The following is a 21,172-nucleotide window of genomic DNA, read 5'->3' as shown; positions in this document are numbered from 1 at the left end:
TTGGACCTTTGCAGCCTCCCCACGGTCATGTGATCAGAATTCAAATACTTGGCAGCAGGTTCACATTTATGGCCAATGGGGAAACTAGATTTATTTATTTATTTATATGTATGTATGTATGTATGTATGTATGTGATTTGTATGCCGCCCTATCTCCCAAAGGACTCAGGTCGGCTAACAACGATAAAAACACAAAATACAAACATTAAAAGGTATTAAATCAAATTATCCCATAAATAGTCCAATTAAAAACACAATAAAACAAAATTAAGAAAATCTCCCATCAGATTTACTTCATAATCAGGTTACTAACTTATCAACTGCAGCGATTCACTTAACAACTGTGGCAAGAAAGTTCATAAAAATGGGGCCAAACTCACTTAACAAATGTCTCATTTAACAACACCAATTTTGGGCTCAATTTTTGGTTGTAAGTCAAGGACTACCTGTATTCCAAAGATTAGTCTTTAACCTTTTTTCAGTAGCATTTCTCTCTTTTTTCCCTTTCTTTGTCCAATTACTTCTTCCTCTTGTTTCATCTCCAGTTCTGTGTTTACATTTCTACCCTTATTCCATATCTGGTTTTCTCTCTCTCCCCCTCTCCCTCCCTCTCTCTCTCTTGAGAGAGGAATGAGATAAATGTGTGTATATCTGTATAATATCCATTTCTGAGTGTGGTGTGTATGGGAGAGAGAGATAATGTTTTTTTATAAATGAGATAGGGAATTATAAGTGGGTAGTTTATTTTGCAAACATTACTAATTCACTTATTTTTTTGTCATGAACTTGCCATCTGAGACTTGAAGTTATGTAGATAGGCATATGTTGCTATCTATACTCATGTAAGGATATATGCACACATATTTTGGGAGGGGCAGAACTGTGCAAAAGAAACTGGGCATACACTGGGTTCTGTGTGTTTGTGTTTGTTGTTTTTTCTGTCTACTCTTCCTTAAGGGGATCATATTAAATTTAGGTAAATATAATCGTTCTTACGGTATATCATTATCTAAGCTTTTCGCTCTTTTAGTAAATATGGTATATCATTATCCTGGAGTTTTAAGTATAAAATACCAATAAAAAGTAAATAAATGAATGAATAACCTCAAATAATTCAAAATTTCAAGTGTTTTGATCTGGGTTCTCTTTTAAATCTCTTTCTATATACCACCTTATTTTCTGTTTTACTGCTTTGAAATTGAAATGAATGAGTTGAACAACAATTTATATTCATTTAGTCTTGGAATATGTCTGCAACAACTCAACTTGAACCAAATATATTAAGATTTAGAAAGCATCATTAGCACTCTGCTATCTTCTAGAAATATACCATATTTATTTCATCCATTTTTTTTGTTAAATTAGTATACGCGGTGGCTCAGTGCGTTAGGACGCTGAGCTTGTCGATCAGAAGGTCGGCAGTTTGGCGGGTTGAATCCCGAGTGCCGCGTAACAGAGTGAGTGCCTATTACTCGTCCCAGCTTCTGCCAACCTAGCAGTTCGAAAGCACGTAAAAATGCAAGTAGAAAAATAGGGATCACTACGGTGGGAAGGTAACAGCGTTCTGTGCGCCTTTGGCATCCAGTCATGCCGGCCACATGACCACGGAGACGTCCTCGGACAAGCGCTGCCTCTTTGGCTTTGAAACTGAGATGAGCACCAGCTCCTAGAGTCAGAAAACGACTAGCACGCATGTGCGGGGGAACCTTTACCTTTACCTTTACCTTATACCTCTTTAGTTATTTTTCATTCTTATATTTCTCAGTTATGGAGTAGTTTAAATTCTAACTTCTTTTTTCTTTTTTAAATAAGGACTTTCTGATTCTGATGAAAATTGCAGGAGATTTATGGAGAGATGTATGCCTGAAGCTTTTAAAAAGGTAAATGCAAAAAGAAAAATCAAATTTGAATTGCTATAGCTGGAATTGGAGTTAGTCAAAACTAAATTGCTTTCATTTTGGCAACAGTGTTGGATGAAAAAACACCCATGTCTTTTCTAGTTAGAGAATTTATTACATTGAATTTCCTTGTGGGGAGCTGGCAGTGACCATTGGAAATCTTCCTTTTTCCCTCCCTCCCTCCCTCATTTCTCCCTTTGCTCTCTGCCCCTGCCCCCTTCTCTTTTTTATTTATTTTATTAAATTTGCTTGCTGTCCATCACTATCCCTGTCTCCTTCCTTGCATTTTCCTCCCTTCCTTCCTTCCTTCCTTTCCCAGCAGGCAGCTGCTAGGTGGGAAAGGAAGAGAGGGATTGCACAAATGGCTGGGATGTATCAGGGAACATTACAAATGATCACATGAACACAGAAGTAGCACTGAAGCAGCTACAGCTTTCCAAATTTCATTTCCTCTAGAGTCATGGATCATGGATTTTGGATATATTCTGTAATTTAGTCCATTTGAGATACCTTGGTTGAAAAATTGTTGAACTTTGATGCATGGTTTCACCCAGTTAAAGGTCATGACAGCAAGAGTTTTGGTAGTATATAGAAAGATGTATTAACATAGACTCTGCTTCTTTACAGCTACTGACATCAAGTGCAGTTCATAAATGGGGTACTGAAATCCATGAAGGAATCTACAATATGTTGATGTTATTAGTAGATCTGGCTGCAGAGAGAGTGAAACAAGATCCTATTCCTGTTGGACTTCTATCTGTACTTTCAATGGTATTGTAACTACTACATCTCTCTGAGGCTGCTCAGCCTCCAAATATTAGTGCTTTACATTAAGGGCCCAAGTGAGACATCATATGAAACTGTGGTAAAGTAAGCTTTTAACTGTGGTTTAATGTGATTTCTAAATTAACAGATTTGATCAACCCAAATTATATAATCAGAAATAATGGCTTAAAGTGGTTAAACCTGTTATTTTGACTTATACTAACTGATATGCCATTATCTCTAAATTGACACCTTAATTCTGTCTTGTCCACTTCCATATCCCAGCAGACTTGAACTGAATCAGACTGCATGCTTGCAAGTTGTCATTTGCTTTCTAAACATTAGTCAGGATAATTGATTGCTCAGCAAGATGTCCAGATCAGTGCACTGACATTTCTCCTACATATTGGATTATTTGTTAGTTTTGTTTACAGTCCAAAATGAAGTCACAGAATTAAAAAAATATAGCATAGTACGCTGAATATTTGATTTTTTTAAATTAGTAATCAAATTGTATGACTGCTTCCATGTTTTATTGGACAGATTCACAGAAATAGAATATTGTAATACTATACATTAATTATAAGGGACGCGGTGGCTCAGTGGGTTACGACGCTGAGCTTGTCGATCAGAAGATCAGCAGTTTGGCGGGTCGAAACCCGAGTGCCGCGTAGCAGAGTGAGCGCCTGTTACTCGTCCCAGCTTCTGCCAACCTAGCAGTTCAAAAGCATGTAAAAATGCAAGTAGAAAAATAGGGACCACTACGGTGGGAAGGTAACAGCGTTCTGTGCGCCTTTGGCGTCTAGTCATGCCGGCCACATGACCACGGAGACGTCCTTGGACAAACGCTGGCTCTTCGGCTCTGAAACGGAGATGAGCACTGGCCCCTAGAGTTGGAAACTACTAGCACGCATGTGCAGGGGAACCTTTACCTATACATTAATAGATATTTGTTGCTTCTGAGCCTTCTTTGCACATATACTATGATGGTGATTATTACTATTTTGAAAAAGGACAAATTTATGCTATTGTACTAACCATTTTTAGACACAGTTTTTCGGGTTTTCAGTGCAATAATGGCTACCTATTCTGCAATGCTACTGTTAAGATTTGCTTAAAGAACTTCAATTTCTAAAGGGAAGTATTACATAAAAGTTTAATAATAACACTCAGATTCCTATGCATAGTATTTCAACATTTAAGATGAACAGGATTTAATTTACATAGTTACATACAGCAAAAGTAAACAAACCATAGCCACATATAGTCTTCAGCCCCCATTTTGGGTCCCAGAGCACCTCTCCCACGCTACCGAAAGCTATACAAATTTGATGGCAAAAAGGATTATTTTTAAGTGATTTGCTACTTTGTTATTTTGATTTTAAAAAAGCTTCTGCAATGCAAGATTTTTATTTATTTTTATTTTAATTCCATTTATATCCCGCCCTTCTCCGAAGACTCAGGGCGGCTTACAAGCTTAGCAATAGCCTTCATTCTATGTATATGCCTGCTTATTAGGGCTTTCACACACACACCCCAAGCGGCATTATTACAAAGTCAGCTTAATTGCCCCCAACAATCTGGGTCCTCATTTTACCTACCTCGGAAGGATGGAAGGCTGAGTCAACCTTGAGCCTGGTGGGATGCGAACCTGCACTAATTGCAGGCAGCTGGTGTTACTTAAGGAGGCATTAGCCCACTGCTCCACCAAGGCTCTTGGTAGATCATCATTTTTATTTTGAACCATCTCCACTTTCCCCAAATGGCTAATATTTTACATCATAGTTTTCATGATTATGTCACTATGTCCCAAAGCACATTTTCCTTTACTTTAAAAATATGAAAAGATTAATTTTATTTCACAATATTATTTGCTAGTAAAATTTAAGACTTGATTAATAAAGCAGTACCAGTAGGTAGATTTTTCAGTTCTTGTAGAATTCTTGATATTTTTTTTAAACTGGTGGTCAACAGATCCATTTGTCTAGCCAACAAAATGGAGACAAATGTCTTTATTGAACACATGCACGCACACAGAGAGAGGGGGGGAGAGAGGGGGAAAAAGAGGGAACTTTTTGGAAAAGTGAGGGAAACTTTCGTGATCCCTATGAGGAGGCTCTGTTTCTACTAAAACAGTTTACCGGTAGTAGTTTAGTTTTAGATTATCCAGTCCTCTCTTGAGTAACAGATACAGAGGTCTTTCCTTCTAATTTATCTTTCTTATGCAGGAAAGACACAGGGATGTGCCCAATTCCACTTCCTTCCTTCCAACAGTATAATTTTAGTTCATCCCAGACTTCAAAGTTTGATGGGGGTATAGTTTTCTTACTCATGTTCACTGAGGCAATCTTTGCTCACCATGCTGTTTATATATCTCAGAGTACAGATAGTTCAGTTTGTTATTTAACTAAATTAGCATAGTTATTTGCCAACAATGTTGCAGCACATGCTTTAGTGACATACAACTCCATGTTTAGTCTAACTTCTTCACAAAAAAAATTCAAAGTTAGAAAATGAAAAAAATATATTGTGTAGAACTGCAGTCTAACAGTACTTATATTGACAAAATGTATGCTGGTACAAAATATTTTTCTATATACTTTTCTATGTGCAATATGTTTAAGATTTTAGTATTAAAAGGTTAAACATAAAAATCGTAGAATATGATAAAATGATCTTAAGAAATTGTAAAATACATTAAAACTTAGATCTTAAAATAGGCATTCTGTTAATTCACTTTAATATTAATTCACTACGTTGACTGAGGTTTTGTTTTTCATCATATCCTTTTATTAAGGCTTTTAATCCTGACAATGAGTATCATTTCAAAAACCGAATGAAAATGTGCCAAAGGAACTGGACAGAAATATTTGGGGAAGGGAATCTATATGCTGTTTCTCCTATTTCTGCTTTCCAAAAGGTAAATATAAAATGTATAGTTATTTAACAGACAACACTTATGCATAGTTTGAGATATATTTGGCAAGATTTTTACATTTTAAGAATGCAACAGGTTTTTGTAGCCTTTCCTAGGTTACATTTTATAGTATTTTTCAAGAAACTAGACAATATTCATGAAGTATCTCCTTAAGCTATATTTAATACAGATAGTCCTCAACTTACAACAATTTTATTTAGTGACCATTCTAAGTTACAATGGCACTGGAAAAAATGACTTATGACCATTTTTCACATGACCTTTGCAGCATCCCCATGGTCACGTGATCAAAATCCAGATGCTTGGCAACTGACTCCTATTTATGATTGGTTGATCGCCTTTTGTGACCTTCTGACAAGCAAAGTTAATGGAGAAGCCCCATTACAACCATGTCACTAACTTAACAACTGCAGTGATTCACTTAACAGCTGTGACAAGAAAGGTCATAAAATGGGGTAAAATTCACTTAGCAAATGTCTCACTTAGCAATAGAAATTTTGGGCTCAATTGTGATCATAAGTTGAGGACTACCTGTCATGACAATCATACTGCAGCAATGCAATCTTTTTTTAATATGGCTTGGAAAAAACAATATAGTTTTATTTTTAATGTCATTAAATCATGCTTCCAGAATGGAACTTTTTGATATTTTTATAGCTTTGGATTTTTTTTATAATCAAATAGTGTTTTCAGATTTAAAAGTAATAGTTTTTAACATTCACGGTGAGCAATAGTTATTTTTTGAGATGGTAAATCTAGAGTCAAATGTCCTAGTGGATGGTTTATGTTGAGAAAAATGAATAGTTCTTTAGCTGTTTAGGTCCCTTTTTCAGATAATTCTTGCTAAAAATCATCTTTTGCATTTGCAGTGATCTCTAATATAAGAAGTAATTTAGATTCAGAAAACACACAATTAAAATTCTAATATTTAAAATGTATTCTCAATTATACAGGAACCACATGGATGGCTAGTAGACTTAGTGAATAGGGTAAGTAAATAAAAATACTGTCTAATCTGTATCATGTGTAACTATATAGAACTTTAATAATTTTTTTCAAAAAAATAACATTCTCACCCTAGAGAGCATATAGAAAAAGTGGAAAGTTCCTCAAACTTTTATCCAGGATATATAGAAAGAAGGTTATGTTGTAGTTATGTGCCAATAATCACCCTATACAATGTATTTGGTATCTGAGATATCTTACTATGATACTTCAAGTAAGATAATAGAGTTTTTTGGGGGGAAGTATACACTGAAGCACTTCTGCTTCAGTGTATACCATTTTTTTCCAGAAAACTCTATTATCCAACTAATACTGGTTTTCATTTCTTATGAAATATGAATATGATGAGTTTGAGTTTTTCCCTCTCTTATTGAACTAATCCAGGAAGCCCTGTTCTTTTACTACCAGGGAACAATAGCATGAAATAAAATGTTACAGTATTCTACCTTTTTGAGATATTTCAGACTGGGTTTATTTGTACTTATTTCATGATTATTTAGTGATTGAAAATTTATTTAAATTAGGTGTGTGTGTGGGGGGGGCATGTCTATGTACTTAATTTTTTTCTACTTTCTACCAATTTGGATTTTGCTTAGTTTGCAGAATTAGGAGGATTTTCTGCAATTCAGTCTAAACTTCATTCAGAAGACATTGAACTTGGGGTAAGTTAAATGTATTTGGTTATGCTAATTGTAGTTTATTGTAGATAGTGTCTCTGAGCTTTCGGGTGTTATATAAATAAAGGAATACCAGTACTGGATAAGGGAAATATAATTTCAGCGGTATTTTTACCATATGTTCAACTCTCAGTTGCCAGTATAAAACTTTATGGTTGCATTATCAGTGGATTGTATTTGTTATTTTATCAGATATAACTATATTGGACCTGGTTATTCATTAGTTTAGATACACTATATTGTTTAACATGTTTATCACATGCCTGTTTGTGAAGCGTTGATGTAGGGAGTATTCTCTGTTTGTTTTTAAATATTTCTTCTTCTAGGCAGTCTCTTCATTGGTTCAACCTTTGGGAGTTTGTGCTGAGTATCTAAATTCTTCAGTGGTACAGGTAATTAACTTTGAATAATGATGCAGTAGATAGAGTTTATTTATTTATTTATTTATTTGTTGTTGTTGTTGTTAGCTGCGAAGTCGTGTCCGACCCATCGCGACCCTATGGACAATGTTCCTCCAGGCCTTCCTGTCCTCTACCATCTTCTGGAGTCCATTTAAGCTCACGCCTACAGCTTCAGTGACTCCATCCAGCCACCTCATTCTCTGTCGTCCCCTTCTTCTATTGCCCTCGATCTTTCCCAGCATTAGGCTCTTCTCCAGTGATAGAGTTTATTTATTTATTTATTTATTTATTTATTATTAATTCGGTTTATATACCGCCCTACTCCCAAAGGACTCAGGGCGGTTTACAAGGCAAAATTTAAAAACAATACAATATAAAATTAAAATTAAATTAAATTAAGTCTAGCCGCAAAAAATAAAATCACAATTTAAAAACATTAAACCCCTCAGTCCAGACCAGATAGCTCAAAGAGCCATAATTTTTATTTCTTTTTAATAATAGAATTAATACAGTTGTGTGAGGATAAATTCATATCTGCATAGAGATGATTTCAGGTACTTTGTCCAATGTTGACATAGCTATGTTTACAATGAGTGCTAGCCAAAATGAGCATTAGAGGAATGGGCTGTCTCTTATATGAATGGGAAGTACTTATACTCACAGATCAGGATTATAATTTTTACTGACTTGCTGCAGTTTGCACCATACCGACTCCCAACCAATTTTCCCTTCTAAAAGGATGGAAATATTGTAGTATGAAGACATTACAAGTATATTTTTCTCTCTAGGATGCTAAATTAGTATTCCTTCATTTTACAGCCCATGTTGGATCCAGTCATTCATAATATGATTAAATACGTTCAAAATATTGAAGAGAAAGACCTGAAGGACAAGGTAGCCCTGGATTTCCTAAGTATAACCCAAAATTGTTGTTGTAATGTTAACTGAATAACTGTTGTGCCTAGTTTATTCAAGTTATCCTGAAACTTCTCAGATGATTTTTGCCTTAATGTTGTCAGTTCCATTGCATCTGGTACATTATTATCTTTGTTGTATTTTTTTTAATTAACATTTCCTGGTGTTGTTGCAAATCTCCACTCTTCACCAAGTTAAATGATATAATCTCTGTTGACAAAACATGTTCCTGTGAATTATATAGACTATTCATAACTTTTCTCTTTCACAGAAGCTAGTCAGTATTCCTGAACTCTTGTCTGCCATCAAGCTTCTCTGTATGCGATTTCAGCCTGATTTAGTAACAGTAGTAGATGATCTGCGGCTAGATATCCTACTACGTATGTTGAAATCACCTCATTTCAGTGCAAAAATGAACTCTCTAAAAGAAGTAAGTTTATTAGGCTAAAATCTTAAAATTGACCATAATTGTTTTACTATAGAGCAGGGGTATCAAACTCGCAACATCACATGACGTGTCGCGACGTATCATTTTTTTTGCCATTGCCAGCAATGGCATGGGCATGGGCGCGGTTTTGCTATGATGCAGCTGGCCCACAGGCCAGCATTTTGACACCCCTGCTATAGAGAACTGAGTATTCTAGTACTAGAGTACTAGAAATTTTTAGTTCACTCAGTATTTAAAGAAAAGCAATAGCAGTTGGTAGAGCTAACTAAATTTGATTGAGCTTAAAAAAAAATAAACTAAATTAAATTTAGTTAGTATTTCAATAGGAAATTACCAGGACTGGGAAGATGAAACAATAAGATCATGGAAAACGACTTCCATAATTATTGGTAAAAAAAAATAATATTAACATCTCAAGTCAGAAAGTAGAGCTCAAGTCAAGAGACTCGCTATGTTTTTGTAGGTCATAAAGGTATAATTTGGGTTATTGGTTTTAGTTGCAAAATTTTCACATAGTAAATTGATTCTTATGTTGAAAAGAAATTAAGTCTGTTTTCTAACCCTCTGTATTATTTTGTTTGAAGCACAGTGATAGGACAGGTGGCAGTTAAATATTATAAAAAGTAGAATGTCATCAAGTTGAACTTTATTACTGGTGATTCTCTGTACATATCTGTGTAGTTTTATTATTTACTGTATGAAAGTGGTTTGTTCCTTTTTCTAGAATATAGGTCTACAGCCCTGGTATTCTCCTATAGCAGTGAATCCAAATACTGCATTAACCAGTATTAATTTTTAAAAAAGCAACCTTCAAGCACACCCCTCTTTTTCCTTTGTTTGTCCTTTTTAAAGCAGATATACAAGCATTTCATTACCCAGTGAATAACTGAATAAGAAATTTGAGCAGCTGCCATTTCTTGCTCTTTCACATTCCTCTGAATGTAAAAGGAAACTAGGTAAAGGTAAAGGTTCCCCCGCACATGCGTGCTAGTCGTTTCCGACTCTAGGAGCCGGTGCTCATCTCCGTTTCAAAGCCGAAGAGCCAGCGCTTGTCCGAGGACGTCTCCGTGGTCATGTGGCTGGCATGACTAGACGCCAAAGGCACACGGAACGCTGTTACCTTCCCACCGTAGTGGTCCCTATTTTTCTACTTGCATTTTTTACGTGCTTTCGAACTGCTAGGTTGGCAGAAGCTGGGACGAGTAACGCGCTCACTCTGCTACGCGGCACTCGGGATTCGACCTGCCAAACTGCCGACCTTCTGATCGACAAGCTCAGCATCCTAACCCACTGAGCCACCGCATCCATATAAAAGGAAACTACTTGTTCCTAAAGAAAGCTCTTCCTTGCAGATTGCAAAATAAATAAATAAAATATCCAAAGTCCATTTTTGTTGCAACCTGAACCCCCATGAACAAGTACTTTGGGTGGCTGTGGCTTCATGGGCACTTTGAATCAAATGGAGATTTTTTTTTGCAGACAGCATAAGGTGCCATCTGTCATCCTACCTGTTTCCCTGCCAGTGTTTATTCAGCCAATGAAAGTAGCTTTAAGCTTCTTCCTTTGATAGCATTGAAGGGCCAGTGGTCTTTTATATTTTGGACACAAAAGGATTGTAACTTATGGAGTCGTTCTATCGTTGTCCAGTTTAGATATTTGTTTACTGTGCAAGATCTGCTTTTAGTTGAATAAGTATTCGGGTGTTTCAAGACTGGCGCTTTATCTGGGAATCAGCTTTTCAATTAGCTGAGTGTTTCCCTCCATCTACTTATCTATTCCATTCACTGAAAAGGGTGATTTAGTTTAGAATCCTCCCTCTACATCAGACATGTCAAACACAAGGCCCGGGGGCCAGATCCGGTCTGCGAAGTGGTTTCATGCGGCCCGCGAAGCCATCCTGGAAACAGTGAGGGAACGGCCCCCACTGCCTTGGCCCTGGCCCAGAGACCCTCCTTCTGCCAGAGACCCTCAGATCTGTCCCACTCCTGCCCAGGCCCCCATAGGCACCCTTGATGCGAATGATGTAGAGCTGGCCACGCCCACCCAGTAGGCCATACACACTCTAGCCACGCCCACCCAGTAGGCCACGCCCACCTGAGGGCAACCGCAATGCTGATGCGGCCCTCAATGAAATTGAGTTTGACACCCCTGCTCTACATGATAGGGTACCCGTAGTGAAAAAACAATAGCCATTTGGGAATCGTCATGATAGGAACTTAAAATCAAGCTGCCATTATAATCCCTTGATGCAGATTTTTGTGTGACTACACTTTAAAGCCATGCATAGTTCTGGCTGGGAAAAGGATATGGTGGGCTGGAAAGGATCCAAAAAACAAAGCAATCAATATGTCAAGAGGACAAAGGAATTCTTCTATTAACGTTATACTATTTAGAGATATTTAATTTAGGGGAGAGAGTAATAAAACAGGATTTGAGGTAAGTATACAAAATTGTAGCATGATGCGGATACAGAGAACAGAAAGAAGTTGAGAAACCTAGAAGATGAGAGACAGTTGAATCTCATGTGGACTTTGCACTGACATCTGTTTAACTGCTATAATAATAATGCATCTAGTTAAGCCTTTTTAATCTTCAGGCTCTTTTCTTCTTTCCATAGGAATAAACTGAAAAAAGTTTAGTGAACTGTTCTAAAAGACTTTCTCTCTGCTATGGGCAATATGGTACACACTGTTTTCAGGCCACGTATATCTTTTATTGTTAGGGGCAATTCTTAATTATTTGATACCTGTATCTGTTCTTATTTTTAGGTAACAAAACTAATTGAAGATAGCACTTTATCCAAATCGGTAAAAAATGCAATAGATACAGATCGTCTGCTGAACTGGCTAGTAGAAAACTCTGTCCTATCGATTGCATTAGAAGGTATGTATTCAAATGTCTTCTGAACTTTGTTGACATTCTGACTGTGATCGGTCAAAAGGTTTAATCATGTTTGGAATTGAAAAATAACTTCTGCGAGCGTAAGGTTCAGGTGCTTTTCATTTCCCCCTCCTTTAGTATAATCGTACAAATAGTAGTCCCCAAAGTGCTTTTCCAAAAGGCAACTGGTCTTTCTTGGGTTTTTCCTTGAAAACATTCCACTTCTCATCCAAGAAGCTATTAATTTAATTTCTTTTTTAACTTTTGTATCATTGTATTTTATTGTTGTTAGCCGCCCTGAGTCCTTCGGGAGATAGGGCAGCATATAAGTCTCTCTCTCTCTCTCTCTCTCTCTCTCTCTCTCTCTCTCTATATATATATATATATATATATATATATATATGTGTGTGTGTGTGTGTGTGTGTGTGTGTGTGTGTGTGTGTGTGTGTGTGTAAGTAAGTAAGTAAGTAAGTAAGTAATTAAGTAAGCCTAAATGAGAAAAAGCTGACATCAGAACTGAAGAAGCTGCTTGGATGACAATTTACATGTTTTCAAGGAAAAAAACACCAAGAAAGTTCAGTTCCCTTTTGGAAAAGCACCTTTGGGACAATCATGACCTGGCTGATGGAGAATTTCTATAGTATTTAAAATTTTTGCTCAGATTTACTACAATTTGTTGAATTATGTGAACTATGGTGAATCTTAAATTATAACCATGGTTTATTCAAGGAAGATAGTATAATAAAAGTTGGATTGTTTTCATTATTCACAGTAAAGATGAATCATTGTTTACTTGGCTTGGAGTTGCACAAAAGAGAAAGATAAATCTCAAATGAGAGAATAATTTCCAATCTTTCTTTTTAGTTGCACAAGGAGAGGGTGGAAGAACAATGAGTGCACAGCTTACTGTAATTTGTTCTTATGATGCACTACACTTGAACCAATTATATATAAGAACTATTGTTTCAAGATTATTCTTGTTTGAAGTTCAAATTTTGACAAATTTTTAGTTAAATTTCTGAAAAGAAATCATGTTATTTTGAGGCAAAAGCAGCCAGAAGGAAATAGGCTCTCTTTTCAGTTGTTGCTGTTTTGTGTATTATTATTATTATTATTATTATTATTATTATTATATTATTATTATTATTATTATTATTATTATTACTATTATTACTATTATTACTATTATTAAGGGGGAGGGCAGGGTTCTGTTTATTTTTTTTCTTTCATCTTCCAAGGACCTCAGGGCATATGATAGTCAGATAGTGATGCCATCAGTGAGGGACAGAGCAGAATGTTTTGTCCTTTTCCATAAAATAATTGAAAAGAAATAGCTGTGTGAAGCCCCACAGAGACTTGTTATATATATATATATGTGTGTGTGTGTGTGTGTGTGTGTGTGTACACACATATACTTTCAATGCTCTTTATTAAAAATAAATAAATAATCATGGGACAGTTGAAAATAGCAGCTTTGTATCCCCAAATATGAGTTTAGCAGAATTTGTACAAAATGTTCATTTACTATAGTGGTTATGCATTGAGTAAGATAGGAAAAATTGTTAGGAAGCTAATGGTCTGTTTTACTGCACTTGTCTGCATCAGGAGTCCCCAACCTATGGACCGTGGCCCACCACCAGGCCGTGGCCTCTTGGCCAGTGGGCCACAGAAATTTGTGGCCGGTGCATGCACATGTACGTGCGCACTCCCCGCCACTCGCACTAGCGCCCGTGGCCCTGTTTGTGCATGCTTGTGGGCGTGAATGGGCCCGCTAGTGCCGGGCAGTGTGTGCAGCCCATTTGCCCATGCACGAATGGGGCCATTAGCGCTGGGCGGGTATGCGCAGCCCGCTTGCCCATGTGCAAACAGGGCTCCTAGTGCTGTGCCAGCATGCGTGCTGCTGTTTGTGTGTATGCACACCAATTTGAAACCTGCTCTCCTTCCCTCCAGGTTGCAAGCCTGGAAAGGTTGGAGATCTCTTATCTATATCGTCTATATTTTTGTTCTAGGTAACATAGATCAAGCACAATATTGTGATCGCATCAAGGGAATTATTGAGCTATTGGGCAGCAAGCTGTCTCTAGACGAATTGACCAAAATTTGGCGAATACAGGTGAGGATTTTTACCTGTTATTTTTAAGTTATATCCTGTTCTTGAAAAGCTTGGAAAGAATTTTCACATCCTGTTTTCAGGAATAGTTGCACATCAGAAAATGAGATTTGTTTTTAAAAATTTCTGTGAAAAATAATTTTTTAAAAAAAATATTTTACAACTGTGTTAGAGAAACTACTATGATATTACACTAACCTGCAAATATAGGTGTTTTTATATTTTTTAGTACTCAGATCTTTTTTGTTTAATATAGAATTTGAAAGATTTGAATACTTGTCTTACAGAAACATATTCAATGTGTGTCAGAAATTCTCAGAAATTCCCTAAGATGTCAGCTAGAAATAGTGATTCAGTTATAGTTATCCATAGAGATTAAGGATTTTATTTCTCTTCAGATGACATGAACTGATATAGTGACAGATGAATACATGGAGCTGATATATAATGTGAAAACATGGTTGACCAATGTTAGGGATGTAGCACCATGGAAATTGCCCTTTATGTATTTCAAGCTGATCAGGTCGAGGGTGACCATGATTGCATGCAATACCCTCACAAAAATTGGAAACAGGAGGAAACTGGTTGCAAGTCCAATACATAGAATTATCACAAAAACAATTTAGGACTGCTGGGAGTGTATCAAATGTCAAGTAGCTTGGTAGCAGACATTAATGAACTCCTAGACATCATTTCAGGGCTGATGTTGGAGTTTCCAAGGGCTTTAGTGCTGGATGGCTCCAATTTTCATGCCTTGGGAGGAGATAGAAATTGTCCCATATAGCTAAATCCAGACACATTTACTACACTGTACTCAGTACAACCCCTTTTACAAAAGCTGTACTGAGCGCTTTCTTCTGGGCAAGTGGTTAACATACTCTGTCAAAAAAATGTTAGCTCCTTTGTGAATCCAGCTGTTCATATTCCTCCTGGCCCCCAAAGAGAACCTACAGTGGTTATAAAAAGTCTATGCAACCTGTCCATAGAAAGGGGAATACCTTCTAATTTACAGTAGCTAGGTTTGTTTAACTTGATGTGTCCTTTCCCTCCCTTCTTCCCCTAATCCCTATTCCTTTGAAGTCAGGACAACCATCAACTGTGATAGAGAACATCCACACTATTATTGCAGCAGCTGCTGTGAAGTTCAGCTCAGATCAGCTAAATCATCTTTTCATCCTTATTCAGAAGGTAAGGTTTGTTTTAGTTTAACTCTGTTATCACAGTTAAAACATGAAACCTCACAATCTTATAGCATGGAACAGACCATATGAAAGATCAAATCCAGGCCTAGCCTAGTTTTACTTTTTAGCAATCATATTTACAAAGTTACTTGCATGTCTGACGTATTTTTCTTGAACTAAATTTGCGGGAAGAAAACCACAGCATAATTAATTATGTAATTACAAGTAGGCTTTTGAATACAATTTTCGGTGTAAATAAAAACACTTCTGAATTGCCAATTCAAAGTAGGCTACTCCTTTTAGTAGTTCATTTTATGTTCTTTCTTAGGTCAAATACATTTGGCTGTTAAGTGTGCTCAGCTTTAGACCTTCTAAAATTTCTTAGATGTTTTTTAAAATGAGATTTGTATGAGAGGAATTAAACTAAGCATCCATTTCATTTCCAGTTTCTTTATATGCTCTCGGATTTGTATTTGGTTAAATTAAGTATTGGAAAAATGTGTTAGAATATGTTTTAGTTGGCTTGGTGTTTATTGTTTTTCCCTTTTTTTAAGAGTTGGGAGTGTGAGAGTGATAGAGTGCGGCAGAAACTCTTAAGCTTAATAGGACGCATTGGACGGGAAGCACGTGTAGAGGCCACCACTGGAAAGGCAGGTGGAACATTTTTTTTAAGAGAATGCACATGACTTACATTGTTTTAAGCTGCTTAGACTCGCCTCTAGGCAAGATGGACAGCATATAAATTTAAGAAATGTTCCTGCAACAGACAGTGATAACTGGACGTGCATTCTTCTAGGTTCTTGAAGTTCTCTGGGACTTGGCTCATCTTCCAACGCTACCTAGCAGCTTGATTCAGCAGGCTCTGGAGGAGCATTTGACAATCCTTAGTGATGCATATGCAGTAAAGGAGGCAATCAAAAGGAGCTATATCATCAAGTGCATAGAAGATATTAAGAAGGTTGGTTTGTGTTTAGAATTAGCTTCAGAATTCATATTTGTAAGATACATTTCCTTTCTGTTATCATGAGTCCTAGCATTTTTTCAATTCAACGTGATACAAGAATTAGTTATCCCGTTACTTAGCACTTTTTGAAGGTAGTAGAGAATAAAGACATTGAGTGAGCTAAATCTCATGCTTTTGTTTTAAGTTGGTTTTATGTTTCTGTTTTATTTGGCAAAGATGCCATTATTAGATTATAGCAAAGAAATTTTCAGCTAAATACAGGAATTAAGCAAATGTAAACTTTTGATACTTAAACAATTTAGATTGTATAATGAAAGACGTTTAAAGGTCAAGTTTAGACAATTTTGGAAAGTTTTAGAACTTGTTTATATGTTGTTGTTGTTGTTGTTATTATTATTATTATTATTATTATTATTATTATTATTAATTTTATTTGTATACCGCCCTTCTTCCGAATGACTCAGGGCGGTGAACAGGGCAATACATGTTAAAAGACAAAATACAAAAATTAAAAGAGATTAAACAAAGTGCCCACAACTATAACAATAGATTAAAACACATTAAACAATAATAAAACCCAACCCCATCCCATCAGGCCAGGCCGGCTTGTTCAAAGAGATAAGTCTTTAGATCGCGCCGGAAGGAGCGGAGGTCGGGCGCCATCCGGAGCTCAACCGGAAGATGGTTCGATAAATCCGGTGCGCCCACAGAGAACGCCCTCCCCCTGGGGGCCACCAGTCGACATTCTTTGACCGGTGGCACCCTGAGGAGGCCCTCTCTGTGGGAGCGTACTGGGCGGAGGGAGGTTGATGCCAACCGCAGGTGCTCCCTAAGGTATTCCGGACCCATGCCATGTAGGGCTTTGTAGGTCATTACCAGCACCTTGAATCTCACCCGGAAGACAACTGGAAGCCAATGCAGCTCGCGGAGCAGAGGTGTAACATGGGAGTATCGGGAAACTCCCAGCACAACTCTCGTGGCTGCATTCTGTACCAGTTGGAGCCTCCGAGTGGTCCTCAAGGGCAGCCCCATGTAGAGAGCGTTGCAGTAGTTCAAACGAGAGGTCACGAGCGCGTGAGTGACCATACGCAAGGCATCCCGGTCTAGATAGGGCCGCAACTGGCACACCAGGCGAACCTGGGCGAAGGCCCCCCTAGTCACAGTTACTATATGGTCTTCTAGGGAAAGCTGTGAGTCTAGGACACAGGTCTGCAACCCGCGGCTCCGGAGCCGCATGCGGCTCTTTCAGCCGTCTCCTGTGGCTCCCAGTCCTCTGCCATGTGCAGTCCAAAAAAAAAAGTGGGACTAAAAAAGTTCAACCAATCAATTCAAATATGCAGGGTAGGTGCATATCTCGCCTTGGCTCCACTCTTCAGTCAAACCCTGTTCTGTGCATGCGCGCATGTATACACATGTGCTCACATTTTTTGCGGCTCCCAGTTTTTCCTTTTGTGAGGGAACCGGTTCCGAGTGGCTCTTTCACTGTTTCAGGTTGCTGACCCCTGGTCTAGGAGGACTCCCAAGTTGCGAGCCCTATCTACGGGGGGTAATAACTCACCCCCCATAGAAAGAGATGGGATATCCTGAATATCCCGAGATGCCGGTACGCATAGCCACTCAGTCTTGTCGGGGTTGAGTCGAAGCCTGTTCCTCCCCATCCAGACCCGAACCGCCTCCAGGCAGCGGGACATCACGTCGAGGGCATCACTGGGGTGGTTCGGGGTCGAAATAAAAAGCTGGGTATCATCAGCATACTGATGATACCCAACTCCAAAGCCACGAATGATCTCACCCAGCGGTTTCATGTAGATGTTGAACAGGAGAGGCAAGAGGACTGACCCCTGAGGGACTCCACAAGCGAGAGGCCTCGAGGTCGACCTCTATCCCCCTGCCAACACCGACTGCGAACGTCCCAGGAGATAGGAGGAGAACCACTGAAAAACCGTGCCTCCCACTCCCAATCCCCTGAGACGCCGCAGCAAGATACCATGGTCGATGGTATCGAAAGCCGCTGAGAGGTCTAATAGGACTAGGACTGAGGAATATCCCCTGTCCCAAGCCCTCCAGAGATCATTCACCAGAGTGACCAATGCCGTCTCCGTGCTGTACCCGGGCCTGAAGCCTGATTGGTACGGGTCTAGATAATCCGCTTCATCCAGAACCAGAGGGAGCTGATGCGCCACCACACTCTCAACAACCTTCGCAAGAAAGCGAAGGTTGGAGACCGGACGAAAGTTATTTAACACAGCTGGGTCCAAGGCAGGCTTCTTGAGGAGAGGTCTCACCACCGCCTCCTTCAAGGCGGCGGGGAAACTACCCTCACTCAAAGAGGCAGATATAACCGCCTGGAACCAGCCTCGTGTCCCCTCCCGGGCTGCATAAACCAGCCAGGAAGGGCACGGGTCCAATAAACATGGTGGAGCTCAGCCTCCCCATAATCCTGTCCACTTCCTCCGGAGTCACAGGATCGAACTCCTCCCAGATAACATTGACAAGACCACCCGTGTCCTGATCGTCAGACTCTGCCCAGTCGGAGTCCAAACCGGTCCGAATCCGAGCGATTTTGTCCGACAGATGCTGACTGAACTCCTCGGCACGCCCCTGCAAGGGTTCCTCACTCACCTCCTGATTAAGGAGGGAGCAGGTCACCCTAAACAGGGCGGCCGGGCGATTATCTGCGGACGCGATAAGGGTAGCGAAGTGATTAGACCTCGCCACCCTTATCGCCGCGAGATAAGACCTAATATAGATTCTTAGTCGCAATCGGTCGGATTCAGATCGGCTGGATCTCCAACAGCTCTCTAGGCCCCGTCTCCGACGCTTCATCTCCCGGAGCTCCGCGGAAAACCATGGAGCCCGCTGGGATCTGCACCGGGTCAGGGGCCGCAAGGGTACAACTCGGTCAAGTGCCTCCGTGGCCGTCCTTTCCCAGGCTTCCACTAAGGCATAATGTTCAAAGAACGTTAGTTTTTTCCTGATATAAATTAATTTTAATTATTTTAAATGCCTTTTTCTGTATAAAACAGAAAGAAAATAGTGTTGTACATTTAAACTAATACATTTTCTGAAGAGAAATATGCTGGGGAGAGTATGTTAGTCCAAATATTCCAATTTAATTCTTTATATAGTGTAATCTATCAGATGTCTGTTGTTGCTGTTGTTATTAGTGGGAGTATAATTATGATTATTTGATACGTTTATATCTCAGCTTTCCTTTGGGAGCTGAAGGTGTGTCACATAGAGGTGTTTTGTTTTTTTGTTCCATCCTCAATATTTCTTAACCTGAGTGAAAAGATAGTGGCTAGCTAAAAATCACCCTGTGAGTTTCCATTAGAGTTTGGGTTGGGATTTGATCTTAGGTCTCCCAGGGGATATTCCAGCATCTTTAGTTTCCTTGCCATTCTGGCTAGTTTCTCCAGTAATTCTATAATGTTTATAATATCTATAAGGTTTAATATAATCTAGAAATATTTCGCTAAATAAAAAACGAAGTCTGAGTTTAGTCGATGCATAACCAGCTTTGAAACACCATCGTAAAGGTATCATCTTTGCAGAAGCAATGCAAATTATTTCAGGTACAAGGCTGAGCAAGTACCAATTTGCTCCTGGTTGCTGTGATTGCTTGGTTCAACTCAGTCTCAGAAAAATCGAGTTCCTTTCTCGGTGTCAGTACTCCTCCTATAATTTTTTAATCTTTAAGGGTATGTCATAATGTCTTCTTTTAAATTGCTTTTCTTTTTTTGATGACTGTAATCTTGCTTTTTTTCCAAGCCAGGGATTGCAACCTTTTGTCTGAATATGATACAAATCCTGATGGACATGTCATACTCTTTTTGTTTTTATCTCCTCTGCTTTTGTCAATTTCTTGCTGTTCTTCATCATTCTCCAAATTCCCAATGAAATTTAGCCTTTTTCTGTTATGACAGTGAGCTCTTTGATTATTTTTGCATGGTCTGCTCAGTGTCACAAAAGGCCCTGTTCCCATGGTTTTGCTGAGTACTCAAGAAAAGGTGATTGGGATAATAAATTTATTTATCTACAACTGTAATTGAGTCCAGGCGTATGAATTACAGTCATGCCAGTCATTGTGGGTCCTCATGTGGCTGACCTGATTTTACACGTTTGTGGCATTCATTAAGCAAACACCATGGCCATTAAACTAAGCCATTGCCTGCGATGGGTGCTTTTTGTTGGAAACCAGAAATAAATATTGGGTTCTGGCAGAAAAACACTATAAATTGTCATATGACTATGAGGCACTACAAGCATCCATAAAGGCACGCCAGTTGCTGAGCACCTAAAATATTGGGAAGGGGAGAGGGGTGTCAGAATGTTGAATCCGGGACACAAGTACCTTTTGGAGGGTCTGTTGTAACTTCAAATGATCACTAAATGACTGGCTATAATTCAAGTACTACTTGTGATCTAATTATAAAGATCACTTGGATAGCCTCTGTTGATCCCTGAATCTCGTATTTCTCTTTTATGTGCAAACTTTTATTTTTGGTACAGTAGCTGAATTGCTATCTATAGTATACTAGAACAGCAGACCAGGATCAGAACTTTGCAGAGAGTTTCAAACTCGGGCAGAGTATGTTAAAGACATCCACCTGGGTACATCTGTTCTGAATTCACATCAGGACTCATCCAGACCCAGAACTCGATTTCAGTATCCATGACTATCTGATCAGTGTTATATACAGATTTCTAAAAGATAAGTTGGAAAAAAAATCTTTTAAATCTAGGAAAACTAAGAATAATTTGTAAAAGTAGTCTAAAATAAGAAACAGAGCTATGAAAATCTATGCTGTGTATCCATGGATTCTAAATATATAATTTGTTGGTATCTTTTATCAGTCATCCCAGCACAATAATCCTCAGTTTGTGTGGGTGGTACCAGCTTTACGCCAACTCCATGAGATCACACGCTCGTTTATTAAACAAACCTACCAAAAGCAAGATAAGGTGAGTACTGTGTGTTTTTCATGCA

General features: G+C 38.5%; 1 protein-coding gene across 4 annotated transcripts in view; it reads left to right on the top strand.

Moving 5' to 3' along the window:
* The window catches only part of USP24 (ubiquitin specific peptidase 24), a 97,917-nt gene that overhangs the window by 15,394 nt on the left and 61,351 nt on the right, over window positions 1-21,172 (top strand). For 3 of the 4 annotated variants that reach the window (XM_081322892.1, XM_081322891.1, XM_081322893.1), the window contains exons 3-16: window positions 1,813-1,880; window positions 2,526-2,669; window positions 5,461-5,583; window positions 6,555-6,590; window positions 7,203-7,268; window positions 7,610-7,675; window positions 8,504-8,578; window positions 8,871-9,029; window positions 11,816-11,930; window positions 13,937-14,040; window positions 15,118-15,225; window positions 15,773-15,868; window positions 16,015-16,176; window positions 21,040-21,147. In XM_081322892.1, coding sequence (XP_081179018.1) covers window positions 1,813-1,880; window positions 2,526-2,669; window positions 5,461-5,583; window positions 6,555-6,590; window positions 7,203-7,268; window positions 7,610-7,675; window positions 8,504-8,578; window positions 8,871-9,029; window positions 11,816-11,930; window positions 13,937-14,040; window positions 15,118-15,225; window positions 15,773-15,868; window positions 16,015-16,176; window positions 21,040-21,147 — 1,430 coding nt within the window. The remainder of the gene's footprint in view (window positions 1-1,812; window positions 1,881-2,525; window positions 2,670-5,460; window positions 5,584-6,554; window positions 6,591-7,202; window positions 7,269-7,609; window positions 7,676-8,503; window positions 8,579-8,870; window positions 9,030-11,815; window positions 11,931-13,936; window positions 14,041-15,117; window positions 15,226-15,772; window positions 15,869-16,014; window positions 16,177-21,039; window positions 21,148-21,172) is intronic. The other variant, XM_081322894.1, reaches the window with a different exon arrangement.

Source organism: Vipera berus, assembly GCF_964194415.1.
Source record: "Vipera berus genome assembly, chromosome: 3".
Lineage (NCBI taxonomy): Eukaryota > Metazoa > Chordata > Lepidosauria > Squamata > Viperidae > Vipera > Vipera berus.
The sequence above is the reverse complement of the archived record's forward strand: the minus strand, read 5'-3'. Positions and strand labels throughout refer to the sequence as shown.